Below are 16,844 nucleotides of genomic sequence, written 5' to 3' on the forward strand. Positions count from 1 at the left end.
CTGTAGGCTCTCCGTTTCTTTGCGCTCTGTCTCGGGGTTTCTCGGGGGGAGCGGCTGGACAGGGGGGGGCCGAATTTAATTTTTTTCTTCAGTTTAAATTTTCAGCGTTCTTGCCGCGTTTGTGCGAGATGCCGCGGGGGTCCGTTTGCAGGGCATGCGGCTCGGCGCATGCGAGGCTTTCTAGGGACGGGATTTGTTCTTCCTGCGTCTCGGGCGGAGAGGGGCCGTTCCCGCTCAGTGCGATCGCCGCGCGTTGCTGCAGTGTCGGAGAAGGCCGGCTGACCCCTTCCCGATTAGCGCGGGAGTGGCGGCCATTTTAGGGACAGCCTGCGAAATCGCGCGGGAGGCTGGGGATAGCGCCATGCCTCCCGCGCTTTCTCCACAGAGAAGGCCTTCGGGGGGGGACGCCCCGGGGGGGGGGCTGAGTCCCCTGTGCAAGCCAGTGCGGGTGACTATTCTTCGGACTCTGGGTCCTCATTTTCCTTCGCTTTTGCTGCGCAATGTGCTTAAGCATAAGAGACGCAGGCGCAGGGCGGAAAAAGTTTTTCCCACGGAGGGGGCAGGCAAGACTGATCCTAAGAAGCGGAAGACCAAGGAGGCCCCAGGCCTTCCCCCAGCGCCACCCAGGAGGATGCGTCCGTCGAGAGGGGTCCCTCAGGAGACGGACACAGAGTCCTCCTCGCAGGATGAGGAGGACCCACCCGAAGAGCCCCCGGGGGGGGCGAAGGGGCAGCAGAGGACAGTTCCACCCAGCCCAGAGCGGGCAAAGGAACGCAAGCCGTCGAGGGGGATGACCCGAAGGTGGTTCGTCTGTTTCGGAGAGAGGAGCTGTCCCCTCTCATCCCGGCCATTCTTCAGGAGCTGGGAGTAGAGGCCCCGCCAGTAGTCTCCAGGCCAGGAGCCAACATGGATCCAGTGCTCTTAGGTCTCACTGGCCCAGCAGTGGCCTTTCCATTCCATTTTTAGTCTTCGGATATCTTGTTTCGCGAATGGGATACGCCGGAGTTAGGTCTGAAGGTCAGCAAGGCCATGGATAAGAACATAAGAAAATGCCATACTGGGTCAGACCAAGGGTCCATCAAGCCCAGCATCCTGTTTCCAACAGTGGCCAATCCAGGCCATAAGAACCTGGCAAGTACCCAAAAACTAAGTCTATTCCATGTAACCATTGCTAATGGCAGTGGCTATTCTCTAAGTGAACTTCATAGCAGGTAATGGACTTCTCCTCTGGATAAGCTCTACCCTCTGCCAGAGGACGTCCTGGAGCTCCTACGGCTCCCTAAGGTGGATGCAGCGGTGTCGGCAGTGACGAAGCGGTCGACAATCCCGGTCACGGGGGCCACGGCTCTCAGAGACATTCAGGATAGGAAGCTGGAGGTACAGCTTAAAAAGATTTTTGAAGTTTCAGCCTTGGGAGTCCGGGCCACCATTTGCAGTAATTTCGCCATGCGGGCTAGTCTGCGCTGGGCCCAGGTTCTCCAAGCGAACGCTGATTTGTCGGAGGAGGAAGCCACGCAGGCAGACCGACTGGAGGCGGCGATAGCTTATAGGGCAGATGCCCTCCACGACCTCCTTCGTACATCGGCTAGGTCCATGGTGTCGGCCGTCTCGGCACGCCGCCTTCTTTGGCTTCGCAATTGGGCGGCGGATGGATCCTCCAAGGCTCACCTAGGAGCACTGCCGTTCAAGGGGAAGTTGTTGTTTGGCAAGGAGTTGGATGATTTGATGATTTCCCTGGGGGAGAACAGGGCCTTTAATCTGCCTGAGGACAGGTCCAGAACTCTGTCCTCTTTCCCTAGCAGGTCCCGTTTTTGAGGAAACAGAAGATCGTGCCCCCAGAGGTCTTCCGGGCCTTCCTACCGGTCGTCGTCTTCCCGGTCCCAGTGGCAGCAGTCCTTTCGTGGGAAGAGATTCGGCAGACAAGGGGGTGCCCCGTCGGGCTCGGGGCCCAAGGCCTCCCAATGAAATGCAGTTGGTCCATCCCTCGCGTCAACCTCAGGCCATCGTTCCAAACGTAGGGGCACGGTTGACGTTGTTCTTCGAGGAATGGGCCAAAATAACGTCGGATCAGTGGGTCCTCAGCGTCATAAGGCATGGCTACGCGTTAGATTTTGCATGGACGCCGGCAGACAAATTCCTAGTGTCGCCCTGTGAGTGCCCAAAGAAAGGGGCAGCAGTGCAAGAAACTCTCCGGCGCCTGGAAAGCTTGGGAGCAATTTCCCCCATACCTTCCGATCAGCGAGGCAAGGGCCGTTACTCCATTTACTTCATCGTGCCAAAGAAGGACGGCACGTCAAGGCCAATTTTGGATCTGAAAGGGGTAAACAGATGTCTTCGCATCCCACACTTCAAAATGGAAACAATTCGGTCAGTGATTGCCTCGGTTCGTCCAGGCGAGTTCCTGGCCTCCCTGGATCTCACGGAAGCGTACCTCCACGTAGGCATCCAGCCGTTTTTTCAACGGTTCCTCTGGTTTTGCATTCTGGGCAGACATTATCAGTTCCGGGCTCTCCCCTTCGGCCTCGCCACGGCCCCTCGCACGTTCACGAAGGTGATGGTGTTGGTGGCAGCTCAGCTTCGACGGGAGGGTTACCTGGTTCACCCCCTACCTGGACGATTGGCTGATCCGGGCCAAATCCGAGGGTCGATGTCGGCAGGCGGTTGCCAGGGTCCTCCATCTTTTGCAGTCCCTGGGCTGGGTTGTCAACTTCAACAAGAGTCAGCTCGTCCCCACCCAGTCCTTGGAGTACCTGGGAGCCCGGTTCGACACAAAACGGGGCAAGGTATTCCTGTCCGGAGAAAATGTACGCAAGCTGCAGTGTCAAGTGAGACGGTTACTATCTCTTCGGCTACCGCTGGTTTGCGATTACCTGACAGTTCTGGGTCCTGTGGCGTCAACGCTCGCGTTAGTTCCCTGGGCTTTTGCTCATCTATGGCCATTACAATCAGCCTTACTTTCCCGATGGAAGCCGGTGTCAGAAGAGTTCTATCTGCCGCTTCCGCTCACGGCTCCAGCGAGGGCCAGTCTTCACTGGTGGTTAGATCCGGACCATCTGACTTGTGGAGTGTCCCTCCTGGTACCCAACTGGACGGTAGTTACCACGGATGCCAGCCTCTCCGGTTGGGGAGCAGTCTGCCTAGGCAAGTCCTTCTAGGGCTGGTGGTCTTTAACTCAATCGCAATGGTCCATCAACAGGCTAGAGACCAGAGCGGCTCGCCTGGCGCTACAATCCTTTCTGCCGCTGGTATGGGGAAAGGCGGTCCGAGTGTTACAATGCGACCACCGTGGCCTACATCAATCGCCAAGGCGGGACAAGGAGTCCACTGGTGGCGGAGGAGGCGCAACTCTTGATAGCCTGGGCTATCAAGAGTTGACAACGTTCAAGCGGATTTTCTCAGCAGTCATCGCCTGGATCCCGGGGAATGGGAGCTGGCGGAGGACGCCTTTCTCCTCATTTGCAAACGGTGGGGTGTGCCCCACATGGACCTGATGGCCACGTGGCAAAACACAAAGGCTCCGCGATTTTACAGTCGACGTAGAGAGTGAGGGGCCGATGGCGTCGATGCGTTGGTTCTCCCCTGGCCGGTGGATGTGTTGCTGTATGTGTTTCCTCCGTGGCCGATGATAGGCAAGATCCTTCGGCGCATAGGGTTGCACCCATCCAACGTGATCATGGTGGCACCGGAGTGGCCGCGACGTCCGTGGTTCGCGGACCTCATTCAGTTGTCAGTGGATGCTCCCCTTCGTCTGCAGGGGTTTGCGGGGCTCCTCCGGCAGGGCCCCGTCTGTTTGGAGGATGCGGATCACTATTGTCTCGCGGCATGGCTTTTGAGAGGAATCGGTTGAAGAAAAAAGGTTACTCTGATGCGGTGGTGTCCACGCTGTTGAGGTCCAGGAAGCAGTCTACGTCCTTGGCCTATGTCCGTGTCTGGGTGGTTTTTGAGGAATGGTGCGCGAAGCGAGGGGTGGATCCTACTTCCGCTTCCGTCCCCGATATCCTGGCGTTTCTCCAGGCTGGTCTTGCCAAAGGACTAGCGTGCAGTTCCCTGCGAGTCCAGGTTGCGGTGCTTGGTTGTTTGCGGGGTAGGGTTCGAGGATCATCCCTTGCCCTGCATCCGGATATCTCCCGTTTTCTTCGGGGGGGGGTGAAGCATCTCCATCCTCCATTACGTCATCCGTGCCCGTCCTGGAATCTTAATTGGGTTCTTTCCATTCTCTGCTCGGCGCCATTTGAGCCCTTGAAGCGGTCGACTTAAAGATCTCAAGTTGAAGACCGTATTCCTTGTCGCCATTGCTTCGGCACGGCGAGTTTCGGAGTTGCAGGCGTTGTCCTGTAGGGAGCCATTCTTGCGCATTTCCGACTCCGGAGTCTCCTTGCGGACAGTCCCTTCCTTTTTGCCAAAAGTTGTGTCGGCGTTTCATTTAAATCAATCAATTGAGCTTCCCGCTTTCGCGGTAGGGGAGTCCTCTGACCCGAAAATGAAGGAATTACGGAAGCTGGATGTGCGGAGGTCCCTCCTTCGCTATCTGGAGGTCACCAATCCTTTTCGGGTGACAGATCATCTCTTTGTTCTGTTCTCCGGTCCGAAGAGAGGTGCCGCAGCATCCCGGGCGACGATCGTCCGTTGGCTCAAGGAGGCCATTGGCTCAGCGTACCTGGTGCGGGGAAAGCCTGTTCCCGTGGGTCTCAGGGCTCACGCGACACGATCCCACGCTGCGTCTTGGGCGGAATCATCTCAGGTGTCGCCTCAAGAGATTTACAGGGCGGCTACCTGGAAGTCGTTACATACCTTTATTAGACATTACCGGTTGGATGTTCAGGCTGCTGATTCCGGGGGGTTTGGAGAGAGGGTACTCCGAGCGGGATTCTCTGCTTCCCACCCTCGGTAAGTTGGCTCTGGTACATCCCAGGTGTCCTGGTACGTACAGGGAAAGGAAAATTGGTTTCTTACCTGATAATTTTCGTTCCTGTAGTACCAAGGATCAGTCCAGGATCCCGCCCGAGTTGCTGCTCTAAAGTAACGGAGAGTCCGCTCGTTCTTTGATTTCCTAATCTGGTTACTTGTTCGCTCCCTCGGTTTGGGGAGTTCTGTTCCAGTTGGGGTTCTTGAATTGCTCCCCGTTAAAGTTAGGTTGTCTAACTAGTTTCCTTGTTTTGTTCTCTACTTTGACATTACGTAAGACTGAGGGGCTGTGACAGGCACATTGCCATATATGGCTGAGTCCGACAGATCTTGCTCTGTCTCCATCTACTGGTGCGGAGTCACAACCCAGGTGTCCTGGACTGATCCTTGGTACTACAGGAACGAAAATTATCAGGTAAGAAACCAATTTTCCTTTTGATCATATTATGATCACTATTGCCAAGCAGCCCCACCACCATTACCTCTCAACAAATCCTGTCCTCCACTGAGAATTAGATCTAAAATTGCTCCCTCTCTTGTCGGTTCCTGGACCAATTGCTCCATAAAAATGTCATTTATTCCATCCAGGAACTTTATATCTCTAGCATGTACCGATGATACATTTACCCAGTCAATATTGGGGTAATTGAAGTCTCCCATTAATACCGCACTACCAATTTGGTTAGTTTCCCTAATTTCTCTTAACATTTCACTATCAGTCTCACCATCTTGACCAGGTGGACGGTAGTATACTCCTATCACTATAGTCTTCCCATAAAGATTCAATTGTGCATTTAGTCTCATGCAGGATGTTTATCCTGTTCGAGTCTATGCCATCCCGGATATAAAGCGCCACACCGCCTCCAGGGTGCTCCTCTCTGTCTTTGCGATATAATTTGTATCGTAGTATAGCACTGTCTCATTGATTGTCTTCCTTCCACCATGTCTCTGAGATGCCAATTAAGTCTGACATCACTCACTGCTATACATTCTAATTCTCCCATCTTACTTCTTAGACTTCTGGCATTAGCATACAAACATTTCAAAGTTTGTTTTTTGTTTGTATTTTCATTCTGCTTTTTAATTGATAGCAATAAGTTAGAATTTTTTTAGCTCAGCTGAGTTTTTAGTTACAGGCACTTGGACTACTTTTCTTATAATTGGAACCTCACTGTCGGGATGCCCTAATTCTAATGCATCATTTGTATCCTTTGAAGATACCTCTCTCCGAACCATACGCTGCTGAGCGACTGTCTGCTTTCCCCTTTGTTCTAGTTTAAAAGCTGCTCTATCTCCCAGTTCCTATCGAAACTGAATCCCTCTTCTTTGCCCCATCGTCTCATCCACGCATTGAGACTCCGGAGCTCTGCCTGCCTCTGGTGACCTGCGCGTGGAACAGGGAGCATTTCAGAGAATGCTACCCTGGAGGTTCTGGATTTAATCTTTCTACCTAAGAGCCTAAATTTGGCTTCCAGAACCTCCCTCCCACATTTTCCTATGTCGTTGGTGCCCACGTGTACCACGACAGCCGGCTCCTCCCCAGCACTGTCTAAAATCCTATCTAGGTGACGCGTGAGGTCCGCCACCTTCGCACCAGGTAGGCATGTTACCAGGCGATCCTCACGCCCACCAGCCACCCAGCTATCTACATTCCTAATAATCAAATCACCAACTATGACGGCCAACCTAACCCTTCCCTCCTAGGCAGTAGCCCTTGGGGAGATATCCTCTGTGCGAAAGGACAATGCATCACCTGGAGAGCAGGTGCTTGCTACAGGATCCTTTCCTGCTGCATCAGGTTGATGCTCTCCAATCATGAGACCTTCTTCCTCCAAGGCAGTACCAGTCTGCCAGTCTGAAGTTGGGAGTTGGCTACTATGTCCCTGAAGGTCTCATCTACCTTGTGGTGCACACAAAAAGGCTTCAATCCCTTTTCTTGCCCCGCATCGAGTCTGTTGGATTATCTCTGGCACCTCTCGGAATCTGGTCTCCAGACATCATCTATCCGAGTGCACTTTAGTGCCATCTCTGCTTACCATCAAGGAATAGAGGATGCCCCGATAACGGCTCAACCCCTGGTGAGTCGCTTTATGAGAGGCTTATTACAGCTTAAGCCTCCTCTAATGCCACCGATCATGGCATGGAACCTCAATGTGGTACTTGCACGGCTCATGCACACTCCTTTTGAGCCCTTGCACTCCTGCGAACTCGGATACCTTACATGGAAAGTTCTTTTCCTAGTAGCCATCACGTCTGCTTGTGGAGTGAGTGAGTTACAGGCCCTTGTGACCTACTCACCCTACACAAGGTTCCTCCATGACTGGGTGGTTCTCCGCACTCACCCTAAATTCCTTGCTAAGGTGGTAACTGATTTCCATTTAAATCAGTCTATAGTCTTGTCCACTTTCTTTCCAAGACCTCACGCTCACCCAGGTGAGCGAGCTCTCCACACCTTGGACTGTAAGTGTGCACTTGCATTTTACTTAGACGACACTACAGCCCACAGGAAGTCCACCCAACTCTTTGTATCTTTTGATAAGAACAAACTTGGGAATGCAGTGGGCAAGCAAACATTGTCAAACTGGTTGGCAGACTGCATCACATTCTGTTACCAGCAAGCAGGCCTTCCACTACAGGGACGAGTAAAGGCACACCCAGTCAGAGCAATGGCAACGTCAGTAGCGCACACTACCGTTCAGTACCGATTGCTGACATCTGCAGAGCTGCGACATGGAGCGCTCTCCACACCTTCGCAGCTCACTACTGCCTGGACAAGGCTGGACAACAGGATTCCGTCTTTGGCCAATTTGTCCTAAGAAACTTGTTTCCAGTGTAGGAATCCAACTCGTCCTACCTCGACCCGCTGTGAATTTCAGGCTGCCTCATCCTTGCCAGCAGCACCCCAGTCATTGTGCCTGTTGCACATGTTCGGTGCTGCTTGGTCTCATATGTATGACTCAGCCTGTAGCTTGCTATTCACCCATATGTGAGGACTACTAACCTGCTTGTCCTGGGAGAAAGCAGAGTTGCTTACCTGTAACAGGTGTTCTCCCAGGACAGCAGGATGTTAGTCCTTACGAAACCCACCCGCCACCCTGCGGAGTTGGGTTCGCTTACGTTTTATTATTTTATTTTTTGCTCGTACTTTTGCTACAAACTAGACTGAAGGGGGACCCCTGGTGGCTGCAGGGTTAATGGCATGCTGGGCATGTTCAGTGTGCCAGTCAAAGTTCTAGAAACTTTGACAAAAGTGTTCCGTGACAGGGCTCCATCTGATGATGTCACCCATATGTGATGACTAACATCCTGCTGTCCTGGGAGAACATCTGTTACAGGTAAGCAACTCTGCTTTCCCCTAGGACAGGCAGGCCAGTCCACACTCCCGCCTAGGCTGCCTATACTGCCTATCTTTCTTTTGGTTCTTATCAGGGCAAGGATCGGAGACTGTTGGGAATTTCTGAGTCACTGAAGGACCTGATAAGTGTATGTTGTCTTTCCTGTTACGATTACTGCATTTCTTTCTATTCTGAGTCCAGTGCTTTCTGCTCTACTGGAGGTAAAAAAAAAAAAATAAAATTCTAGAGTTTTTCAGTTGTCCACAGTTGGCTTTTCCAGGAATACTGGCAGGCTGATGTCATTGCAGGGCTATATGAGTGTGTCATCAGCGAGTCAGTTGGTCTTCATCTGCTGGTTGGCAAACATTACCCACTTGTATGGACTGGTCTGCCTGCCCTAGAGGAAAGGAAATTATCAGGTAAGAAGTAATTTCACCTTATTAGACTCCTTTGTGAGTTGCTATGTCCGTTCCTGCACCCCCAGAAGAGGGAGCTGTGAGATGGAAAGCAGGGAGTAAAGGAGGCTCTCTTTATTTTTCAGGTGGTGAAATAGACTGTGCTGACAAATATGGCAATACTCCTCTCCACGTCGCTGCTAGATATGGTCATGAGCTGCTAATTAGTACTTTGATGACAAATGGTGCTGACACTGCGAGGTGAGGCTTCACTATAGGCAGTTGGGGGGTGTGTGACAGCTCTGAACACTGCAAGGTAAGGCAGGAGGGAGATGGGGTGTGTGGCTTTGCTGCCAGTGCAAAGTGAGATGCCACTACCAGCAGAAAGGGTGTCCTTGGAATGTGATCAGAGATGTAGTTCAACCCCTGCAGTACCTTTTTTTTGTCCCTGCTCTGATTCATGGCTATTTCCTCTGCCTTCAGTCATTCTTTACATTTCCAGTAATGGGCCTAATTAGTGGAGTTGGATAAGGAGATTAAGGATTGGTGACTGAGCGCTGCAGTACCATGCCACTTTCTTTTTTGTCTTTCTTCCCTCTTTGTCTACCTCAGGCGTGGCATCCATGGGATGTTCCCCCTACACTTGGCTGTTCTCTTTGGATTTTCAGACTGTTGTCGTAAATTACTTTCCTCAGGTGAGTACTCTGTTGAGGTCTTTTAAATTTTTCTCTGTGACATGATTGGGAAAAAATCTGTCTGTCATTTTCATGCCTGCAGGTCAGTTGTACAGTATCGTTTCTTCTCTGAGTAATGAGCACGTGCTGTCTGCGGGCTTTGATATCAACACGCCCGATAACCTTGGAAGGACCTGTCTCCATGCTGCTGCTTCTGGAGGGTGAGTTTGTGTCCGCTTTCATTGCTTCTGTGGTGCTGCATCTAGTTTATGAGATGCATAAGGATTTCCTCTGCACTCAGGCAGACCAGTCCACACTAGTGGGTTATGCAGTCCTACCAGCAGATGAGAGAGAGTAAAACTGACTTGCTGATGTCACTGACATATAGCCTGCCCCAACATCAGCTTGTAAATTCCATCTCCAGCAGATGGTGGACATGCAGCTCCCTTGTGGAGCTTGCTTGTAGTTTAAAAAAAAGAGATTAAGATTAGGAGAGAAACTGAACGCGGAGCATGAACTTCTGAGGAGACACCTGTTGGTCCCTCCCTCGGTTGAATGCTTGGAAGCCTAACTAGGTGCAGAAAGATGAGGGAGTGATGGCGGTGAAGGCTTGTCCCTCTCCTTCCACAGCCGGAGACCCAATCATGGTCTCAGCTGGGAAGGGTTGAGCTCAGGTAAAAAAAAAGAGTTAGAAGGGAAGTTTAGGCTCCCTCTTTCTCCTTACCGGGTCTGTCTTACCCTTGGCGTTTCCCTCAGAATTTCCCTTTTCCTTCTCACTTCTCTAGGAATTAGTAAAGAGTGGAGGCGGCATGGGTTGGTGGGTTGAGCAGCTTTTGCTAGGCTCTGCATCTCAGGCTTAGTTCAGTCAGCCATGTGGTAGGCCGTGGCGGTGTGTCGTCGTCTCCCCCCCCCCGCGCGCTTAGGCGTGTGCACGCATTTTCGCCACACAGTGCTGTCTTCACATGGACGCGCATGTGTCTGGGGGCTATTATCACTGGGATCTACACTGGGAGTTACCTTAGGGGCTGGTCACCTGTGTGCACACACAGGAGTACCTTGGAGGGGCTTAGCCAATTTGTAAACGCACACAATTACTGGGATTATACCTGGGGGCTTGAAGCCAGGAGCTTATTCCCTACACAAACAGCCACACATGAAATTAGATTTAGCACACCATGGTTCCAGGTATTTAGGAAGGTAAGTTTATTTAAGCAGTAAGAGGATAGAACAAATGAAATCCGATCCTGCAGATGATAATATATATATATACACATACATACATACATATATATATATATATATATATATATATATATATATATATATATATATATATATATATATAGATATATATATATATATATATATATATATACACATACATACATACATACATATATATACATACATACATACATACATATATATACATACATACATACATACATACATATATGTATGTATGTGTATATATATATGTATGTATGTGTATATATATATGTATGTATGTGTGTATATATATATATATATATATACATACATATATATATATGTATATATATGTATGTGTGTGTATATATATATATATATATATATATATATATATATAAGGTTTACATGTTTCCAGTCTGTGCTCTCTGTAAAGGCATCATGCTCTGCCCCCCCCCCAATCTGTTGTTCTTATACACTAAAAATGCTTGGGAAAGGAAGTGATGTTCCCTCCCGCTGTGCTCTTTATCGGTTTCAGGCATAGCTGCGTGACCTTCACTCTCTCAGACTTTAGTTTAATTGTTTGCTTTCTCATCAAAGACCTACTAGAATAACTAAAATAAACAGATGCTTGTCTGTTCGTAAGCATTATACAGCATGGCCCATGGAAAAGTAGCCCGCCTCCAATGCACTGGTATGGGAGGCGGGCTACTTTTTCTATGGGCCACCCTGTACAACGCAAAGCAGTAAATATGAGTTCACTCAGAGGTTGGCCTGTGGCCTTCAAACTAGTCTGTGTCTGGGTGAGAACTCTGCATTCATACAGCCCAACCCCTACATAGATTCTCAGCCAAAGTAGTTAAAAATTATTCTATCAGCATATACATGGGTACTTGTGCGCTTAAAGCTGCGGCCTAGATTTGAGCACATATTTGCATGGGTACTCCTGGGCGCAGTTGGTGGGTGTGTAGCAGACCCCGTAAAGCCGAGTTAAGGAAGATTCCCTGTACGTACCTAAATCAGTCCAGACTCCTGGGTTTTGCCTCCCCTCCAGCAGATGGAGACAGAAGTTTTGACTGACCCTGTCCTATACCCTGAGGTGCCACCTACAGTCTGTCAGTATTTCTCTGTCTCCAGCAGATGGTGGGGTGGAGGTGCAAAATCCTACAGTCTGTAATAATTAAAAAACAAAACAAAAAAAAACCAACTTTAGAAATAGGTTTTTCATTCTAGACAGAAGAGTATTCTTAGTCTCCCAGGGGCTTGGCAGGTCCTGGAGGGACCATTTCCCCTGGTATTCGAGGCTGTGTGGAGCCCAGGGTCAGGGACCCTGCTGCCCTCCCTGCTGACGGCATTCAGGGTGATGCCGGGGAGCCTGTTTCACTCACCCTGCAGGGAACAGGACCCGGTGTCCTGGTGGAGTCAGGTTTGAAAAAAATTGAAGTTAACAATTATTCCTCTTACTGACCAGCCTGAGTCTCCGTTTCCCCCCTCCTTGCTGTTTTGGACATTGTTGCTGCCCTTTTTTCTTTTTCACTTAGCTGGTCCCGCCGACCCCTCATGCCCCATGGTGCGGCCTGCCGTGTATGTGGAGACACGCAGGCATGACTCTCCCGCAATGGTCTGTGCTCTGCTTACTTCCTCGGGGGGGAAGGCACTTTGGGAGCCGCCAGGGGTACAGGTCGCAAGATGCGCCGAGAGCCTGGGAGGCTCAGTTGGGCGCAGCAGCCTCCTCTTGATCTGTTCCCGCTCTGTGCGGGAACGGACACCATTTTGTCCTCTCTTCCCGCTGCAGTGCGCACAGCAGTGGGGGAAAGGATTTCCCCTCCTTCCTTATCCCCGCACCAGGCCGCCTCCTGAGGGGGCGGGTTGTCGGAGGAGGTGGCAATTTCAACGGAGGAGAGCCCGGGGGGGGGGGGGGATTCAGACTCCTCCTCCTAATTTTCTTCAGAATTATGTTGCTGCTTCACAAGGCTTTTAAAGCCACTAAGACAGCTAGGATGTGCTCGGGGGGGGGGGGGGGAGTTCTCTCTCCCACTCGATTCCAAAGTTGGTCAGAGCAGGAATCCCAGTCGACGAGGCCCAGGCTTCCGGAGGGCAAGGGGGTCACAAAGTCCAAACGCCCCCTCAGGACTATGCCTTCACAACCTGCGGGGGACTCCTCTGACTATTCGGAGCCAGATGAGTCTCAGGGCAACCCCCCCACTGCAAAGGATGGACCATAATCTAGGCGACCAGGACCGTGACCTGCAGGACCACGGGCCACAGGCGGCGGGGTCTCTGGCAGTTGAAGGAGATGACCCCCAAGGTTGTCCATCTGTTCCGTAAGGACGAACTGGGTCCCCTTATTCCCGCAGTTCTAGAGGAATTGGGCATTCCCTGTACGTACCAGGATCAGTCCAGACTGCTGGGTTATGCCTCCCCTCCAGCAGATGGAGTCAGAGAGAAAACTGAAAGCACCCCCTAGATATACTGGTGTGCCACCTACCCCAGTATTTCCTCTGACTCCAGCAGATTGAGAGGCATAACCTGCGGTCCTGTCTGTGCTGTCTAGCTTTCAAATCATTTACAGGTGTTCTTTATTAATTTATTTCTGACTAGATCAACTGGTTTATTTCTTTGTGTTAAAAAAAAAAAAAAAGGAAAGTTATATATTTAGTTTTTGTTGAAGTTCTTATTTCTTTCTGTTCTGTGGGTGCAGCGTAAAGGCAGGCAGTGAGAGCGCTGCTCTCACAAATTTTTCCCGGATTAGAGTGTCCCTTTTTGGTCCTGGGGGAGAGTTTACCGGTGGGCCAGTCACCTTCCCCCCCCCCCCCCCCCCCCCCCATTGCATACCGGAGTTTCACTCTGAAGGGGGCTTTCTTGTTTTAAAAAATATATATATATACAAAGAAAGGGGGACACTTAAGTCCTGTTGGTGGCAGGCAGTGCCCTGACTTACAGCCCCAGCCTGCAGCGCTTCATAGCCTGACCAGGGACTCCGGAGGGAGTGGCGATTCCACCCAGCATTTTTGGCTCTCCCCAGTGTACTCATTTTTGGCACGCTTTTTCTTCACGGCTTCTGATGCCGCGTTCTTCGGCCTGCGGGAGGGCGGGGGCACAACTCTCCCGAGAGGGTCTCTGCTCCCGCTGCATTCCTGGGGGCGAGGGACCCTCTCGGGGGCCGAGTGCTGCCCGCAGCGGTCCGACCGTTTCCTCTTCAGCGCGGCTGGGGAGGGTGTCCGGAGCTCGATCGTCGGCCCCGCCTCCCATCGAAAGAGGCGGTGGCCATCTTGGACACGCGGCAGTTGCCCAATTCAGCATCGGAGGAGGGGGATTCCCCTCCTCTCTCCCCGCCTGCTTTAAGCCCGCGCAGTGGCTCTGATCTGGAAGCTCCTCAGCCCCCCCCCCCCCCCCCCCCCGACCAGACCTGCGCCGGCCACGCTGAAACGGCCAGTGCCCTTTTTCTTCAAAATTTGTGCTTTTAATGCACAAAGCTTTTTTAGAGGCTGAAGCAGGTTGGGAGCCAGATGACTCCCCCCCCCCCCCCTACAAAGATTCCTAAAGTGCTGCCGACTCAGGAGAAGGCAGGGGCGCAAGAGAAAGCCGGAGCGCGGGCTCTAGGGGGCACGGGTGGTCCGGCGGACCCGGATCTCACCCAAGACTCGCCTGATGGCGCAGGGACGGAAGTCTCCGACGCTCAGGGGTCTCTAGATGGGGACGACCCCATGGTTTTATGCCTGTTTGGAAAAGATGAGCTCAATTTTTTGATCCTTCATGTTTTGAAGGAGTTAGAAATCCCAGCGCCGCAGCAGGAGGTGGATACTTCCACAGGGGATGTAGCGATGGCGGGTCTGAGGGCCCCTCCACAAACTTTTCCTTTTCATCCCAAGTTGTTACAGATTATTTCTAAGGAATGGGACATTCCGGAAGCATCCTTGCGCGTTAGCAGGGCAATGAATAAATTATATCCCCTGCCATCGGAGTCCTTGGAGGTCCTCAAGGTCCCTTCGGTGGACTCTGCAGTCACAGCCGTGGTTAAGCATACTACCATTCCCGTCACTGGAGGGGGTAGCCTTGAAGGATCTCCAGGACTGGAAGTTGGAAATCTTATTGAAGCGCATCTTTGAAGTGGTGGCATTGGGGGTCCGAGCAGCGGCTTGCAGTAGTTTGGTCCAGAGGGCCACTCTCCGCTGGATTCAGCAATTACTTACAACACAGGAGCTCCCGCCGGACGAAGCAGAACAGGCCAACTGTGTGGAAGCCGCGGTCGCTTGCACTGCGGACGCATTGTATGATTTGCTACGAACCTCGGCCCGCACTATGTCATCGGCGGTTGCAGCTAGGCGTTTGCTTTGGCTCCGTCGTTGGTCGGCAGATGCCTCTTCCAAGTCGCGTCTTGGATCCTTTCCCTTTAAGGGTAAGTTGTTGTTTGGTGAGGAGTTGGACCAACTCATCAAAGACTCATCAAAGACTCATCAAAGGTATATAAGTTGCCGGAGGACAAGCCACGTCAGTTTCGTTCCTTCGGAAATACCCGGACTCGCTTTCGGGGGCAGCGCCGGTTTCGTATGGGAAGGGGAGGTCCCTTTCCACCAAAACAGCAGGGACCCAGGTCTCAACCTTGGACTCCTTCCTTTCGGGGCAGGCAGCCTCAGCGATTGGGATCCTCGCAGAATTTTGCCACCGGCAAACCCGCACAATGAAGTCGCGCAGACCCATTCCTCCCTTCCGATCATCGGAGGTCGGTTGTCCCTGTTTTGGGAGGAGTGGGTCAAAGTCACTTCAGACCAATGGGTCCTCGACGTTGTTCGCTACGGTTACGAGTTGGAGTTTGCTCGGCCCCTCCGGGATCATTTTATGATATCGCCTTGCGGTCCTCCGGAAAAACAACTGGTTATCGCCCAAACTGTGAACCGGTTGCGGACCCTGGGGGCGGTGATGCCCATTCCACCGGCCGAGACCAGGAAGGGCCGGTATTCCATTTACTTCGTGGTCCCAAAGAAGGAAGGCACGTTCCGGCCAATTTTAGATTTGAAACAAGTAAACAAGGTCTTGCGCATTCCTCGGTTTCGCATGGAGACACTACGGTCTGTTATTGCGGCCGTACACAAGGGCGAATTTTTGGCTTCTTTGGATCTAGCCGAGGCGTATCTTCATATCGGAATCAGGGAACGTCATCAGAGGTACCTGAGATTCATGGTGTTGGGGGAACACTTCTAGTTTTGCGCCCTTCCGTTCGGGTTAGCCACGGCTCCGAGAGTGTTTACCAAGGTTCTCGTAGTAGTCGCGGCTTTTCTGCGCCATCAAGGAATACTGGTGAATCCCTACCTCGACGATTGGCTCATCCGGGCAAAGTCGGAGGGCTTGTGCAAGCGGGCAGTCCAGTTGGTAGTGAAGCAGCTTCAGTCGTTAGGTTGGGTAGTCAACTTTGCAAAGAGCCAGCTGGTTCAGAGTCAGCAATTGGAGTTTCCGGGGGCCCGATTCAATACCCTGGTGGGCAAGGTATTCCTGACTCAACAGAGAATGGTAAATCTGATGGTTCAGGTGCAGAAACTACTGGATTTCCCCTTACCTACGGCCTGGGATTATTTACAATTCATTGGGCATATGGTTTCTACTCTGGAGATGGTGCCGTGGGCTTTTGCGCATATGCGTCCTTTGCAAAGGGCTCTTCTTTCTCGCTGGGACCAGAGGTCCGAGGATTACGGCCTGGAGTTGCCACTGTTGGAGCCGGCCTGGTGGTTGGTCCCGGAACATCTCTTGCAGGGAGTGGACCTAGATCCTCCTCCATGGATTGTCGTGACAACGGATGCCAGTCTGTCTGGCTGGGGAGCGGTCTGTCAATCCAGAGCGGTGCAGGGGACGTGGTCTCCTCGCCAAGCCTCTTGGTCCATCAACCGTCTGAAGACCAGAGCGCTACATCTAGCCTTGCGCCAACTTCTCCCGATGGTGCAGGGTCGGGCGGTACGAGTTCTATCGGACAACGCGACCACGGTAGCATATTTAAATCGCCAGGGAGGCACAAAAAGTCGGCCAGTGGCGGCCGAAGCGTCATTGTTAATAGTTTGGGCGGAGAGTCATCTATCCCGCATCGCGGCCACCCACATTGCAGGCGTGGACAACATTCAAGTGGATTTTCTCAGTCGACAACAATTGGACCCAGGAGAATGGGCGCTGTCAGCCGAAGCAGTGGATCTCATCACCCTGCGTTGGGGGGTTCCGCGTCTGGACCTTATGGCGACTCGGCACAATGCAAAGGCGGCGCGTTTCTTCAGCGGAAGGCGGGAGCATGGGTCGGAAGGAGTGGATGCACTCGTGCTTTCATGGCCTCGTCACATCCTTCT

The 16,844-nt window shown here is 52.0% G+C and overlaps 1 protein-coding gene across 1 annotated transcript in view; it reads left to right on the forward strand.

The window, feature by feature from the left end:
* The window catches only part of ANKRD52 (ankyrin repeat domain 52), a 184,237-nt gene that overhangs the window by 59,356 nt on the left and 108,037 nt on the right, over nt 1-16,844 (forward strand). Inside the window, exons 10-12 of the mRNA XM_029594706.1 lie at nt 8,782-8,896; nt 9,248-9,330; nt 9,413-9,530. Of these exons, the coding sequence (XP_029450566.1) occupies nt 8,782-8,896; nt 9,248-9,330; nt 9,413-9,530 (316 nt within the window). The remainder of the gene's footprint in view (nt 1-8,781; nt 8,897-9,247; nt 9,331-9,412; nt 9,531-16,844) is intronic.

Source organism: Rhinatrema bivittatum, chromosome 3 (assembly GCF_901001135.1).
Source record: "Rhinatrema bivittatum chromosome 3, aRhiBiv1.1, whole genome shotgun sequence".
Lineage (NCBI taxonomy): Eukaryota > Metazoa > Chordata > Amphibia > Gymnophiona > Rhinatrematidae > Rhinatrema > Rhinatrema bivittatum.